Source organism: Sinocyclocheilus anshuiensis, unplaced genomic scaffold (genome assembly GCF_001515605.1).
Source record: "Sinocyclocheilus anshuiensis isolate Anshui unplaced genomic scaffold, SAMN03320099.WGS_v1.1 scaffold590, whole genome shotgun sequence".
Lineage (NCBI taxonomy): Eukaryota > Metazoa > Chordata > Actinopteri > Cypriniformes > Cyprinidae > Sinocyclocheilus > Sinocyclocheilus anshuiensis.
The window spans coordinates 444765-447855 of NW_015544192.1; the positions used below are offsets into that span (position 1 = coordinate 444765).

The 3091-nt window shown below is 36.5% G+C and overlaps 1 protein-coding gene across 1 annotated transcript in view; it reads right to left on the reverse strand.

The window, feature by feature from the left end:
- Positions 1-2618, reverse strand: part of LOC107696511 (adenylyl cyclase-associated protein 2-like) — a 19830-nt gene extending 17212 nt beyond the window's left edge. Inside the window, exons 1-2 of the mRNA XM_016496870.1 lie at positions 2492-2618; positions 1496-1596 (exon numbers count right to left, since the gene is read on the reverse strand). Coding sequence (XP_016352356.1) covers positions 1496-1596; positions 2492-2612 — 222 coding nt within the window. The 5' untranslated portion in view covers positions 2613-2618. The remainder of the gene's footprint in view (positions 1-1495; positions 1597-2491) is intronic.
- Between the last annotated feature and the right edge of the window lie 473 nt (positions 2619-3091).

Sequence of the window (3091 nt, forward strand, 5' to 3'; positions counted from 1 at the left end):
TTCAACCCAAATATTCAGATGTGTGCAGCGCATTTTATGGAGGACTGTTTCCTGAACCTGCAGAGTAGCCTACAATGCGTCTGTGCACAAAGGCTGTTTCTATAAAGTGGGGCAGTTCCAACTTTGCAAGGACAGTCTGGCGCTTCTGACTCACAGCCTGTAAGTAAGTTTTTTATATTTAAAGATTTTGCCACTTTTTTTTAAATTTTTTGTCTCGTCGCTCCGGCCGGGACACGGCATCACAATATGATAAGGGGCGTAACATTTCCGTCACACGCTTCAGGTATTCAGCCAATCACAACACACTGGATAGCTGGCCAATCAGAGCACACCTCGCTTTTCAGACCGATGAGCTTTGTAAAAATCGACGCGTTTCAGAAAGGAGCAATCAATAATGTACAGAATGTGGAAAATAATGTGTTTTTTGAACCTTAAACCACATGAACACATTTCATTACACCAAATACACAAACTAATGTTCTTTTTCAGCAAGGATGCATTAAATTGATCAAAAGTGACAGTAAAGACATTTATAATGTTACAAAAAAAAACATTTATAATGTAACAAAAGATTATAGATAAATGCTGTTCTTTTGAATTTTCTGTTCATCATAGTATTCTGAAAAAATGTATCATGGTTTCCACATAAATATTAAGCAAGAAAAACAATTTTCAACATTAACAATAAGAAGACATATTTCTTGAGCTCCAAATCAGCTTATTAGAATGAAACACAGGAATAAATATATTACAATAGAAAATGGTTACTTTAAATTGTATCAATATTTCACAATATTAGTTTTTTTACTGTATTTTTGGTCAACACCCTTGGTCAGCATATGAATCTTACCAACCTAAACTTTTAAACAATAAACAATTTCGAAACAACACTATCAGAAGTGGGTTTTTTTTTTTTATTACTCTTAGACTTTTTAAAAATATTTTATATAATTTCATAACAATCCAGAAGTTAATATAACCTTTTTTTAATAAAATAACACTGCAAAACAGTAATTTTCCAGTCCAGCAAGACACTAATACAGCACTTCATTGCTGCAGCGAAAATAAGCGGCAGTTTAAACAAGCTGAGTTGTCTCTGTAAATAAGCTTTAGACAAACAAAAGCTGTTCTACCTTCACTTTTTCCATTTTTCAAACATTTGCTTTCAGATTATAATAAAACATTTTCCATTTGTTATGATGCAAATGGATTTAAAAAGGCTTCAGGGAAACAGAACAGCACAAAGTCAATTGTCAAATATAGCAGAGTTATGTGAAGCTGGACAGCAAGAGCTGTGAGCTCCTTTTTAGCAACTTTTTAGGGCTGACGTTTGGACGTCTGTGAGTGTGTGCAGTCATTTTGGTACTATAAACTAAGAGCTCTTAGGAGAATGACTTCACTCTTATATTATCTACCTCTGCTCATCTTCTGTCAGTATTCCTGTCTCTCTGTAAAATCTGCATTGACATTGGTATTCACAGCCGCTCACACTTACATGCTTTGCCACATCTCCACCAATAGCTGTGCTGGTCCTCAAATATTCAGACACGGAACCACTCAGCAAATGGTCGAACGCCTCCATGCTTTCGGATTCACCTTAACATCAAAGAGACAGCAAAGAGACAACAGAAATTAATTAAACTCAATAAACAGAGTCTAACAGAACAAACAACACATCCAACAGAGGATGCTTTAAAATCCCATTCATTGTTGAGGACGTCAGGGTTGGAAAAGGAAAGAAATGTTAATATTGCAAGAGAATGTCGCTTTGGAACTAATGCGATCTTTGACAAGACAATGAAATATAAAGATCAACCAATATTCTTTTTTAAGACAAGCAGATACAAGACAAGCAATTTTAGACTCCTGCATATTTTTTGTTATTTAGTTGTATTTCAGCGATTTGACACAAAACAATGACTAAAATAAAACAGTATAAAAATAACTACAACAAAAAATTTCTGCTGAAAATAAGAATTAATATTAAAATTATTAGTAGTATTATTATGATTAATTGTAGTATTAATATTATAGTTATTAGTAGTAATTATGCCACTATTTAAATCAGTTATTACAGAATGGATAACAGAAGTAGAAAACTAAAAAATTGGTCAAACTAAAAAAAAAAAAAAGACTGAAAACACTGAAGGAACAATTGCACACACAAACTAGAGACTGGAGAAAGCAGAAGAGAGAATTCCGAAATCCCATTCACTGACATCCATATCCATTATATATTTCAGACTGTGTCTATGTGCAGTGTGCCAAGACCAATGCCACTCTGTTCCTATGAGAATATTTTTCCCATGAAGAAAAAAACCCTAAAAGTCAGAGGTCTTCTCCTTACAATAATCTGTACAGACAATGCCCTGTGGACAGACCTCAACAGCATTTTTACATCATATGCTTTATAAATAAAAACTATTAATATATTGAATAATTCAACTGCTGTCAAGATCTTTCATCCAAAGCACTGTTGTACTTATGGTACCTCCGTTGATCATGTTGTTGATGTCCCCGTTGACCAAACCCTCAGGACAGTTCTGCAGTTTGATCGCCACCGCCTCCAGACGAATCACTGCCTGCTCCAGACGTTCAACCAGTGTTTCCATGACAACGGTCCTGGAGAAACAGAGCAAACTCTTGGTCTGTGCTAAATGGCCATTATTGCCTAAGAAAACTGTTTGATTTGTAGGGACTTCATGACCTGAGTACCAGTCAGTCCAAACAAAACACTTTCTGCTCCCTGGAACGGTTAAAGGTCCCATGACATGCTGCTTTTTGGATGCTTTTATATAGGCCTAAGTGGTCCCTAGTACTGTATCTGAAGTCTCTTTCCCGAAATTCAGCCTTGGTGCAGAATTTCAGCCACTACGAGCCAGTCCCACAATGAGCTTTCCTTAGGACGTGCCATTTCTGTGTCTGTAGCTTTAAATGCTAATGAGGAGGAGAGAGGCGGGGCAACTGCCATGCTTCGCTAGTTTGCAAGCCATGATGTCTCTCGAGGAAAAAAAAATATTGCGCTCGCCTCGCACGGTAGTAGCTAATTTTCTCATGGGCGGGCCAAATTCTCTGGGCGGGCAAAGCAGAG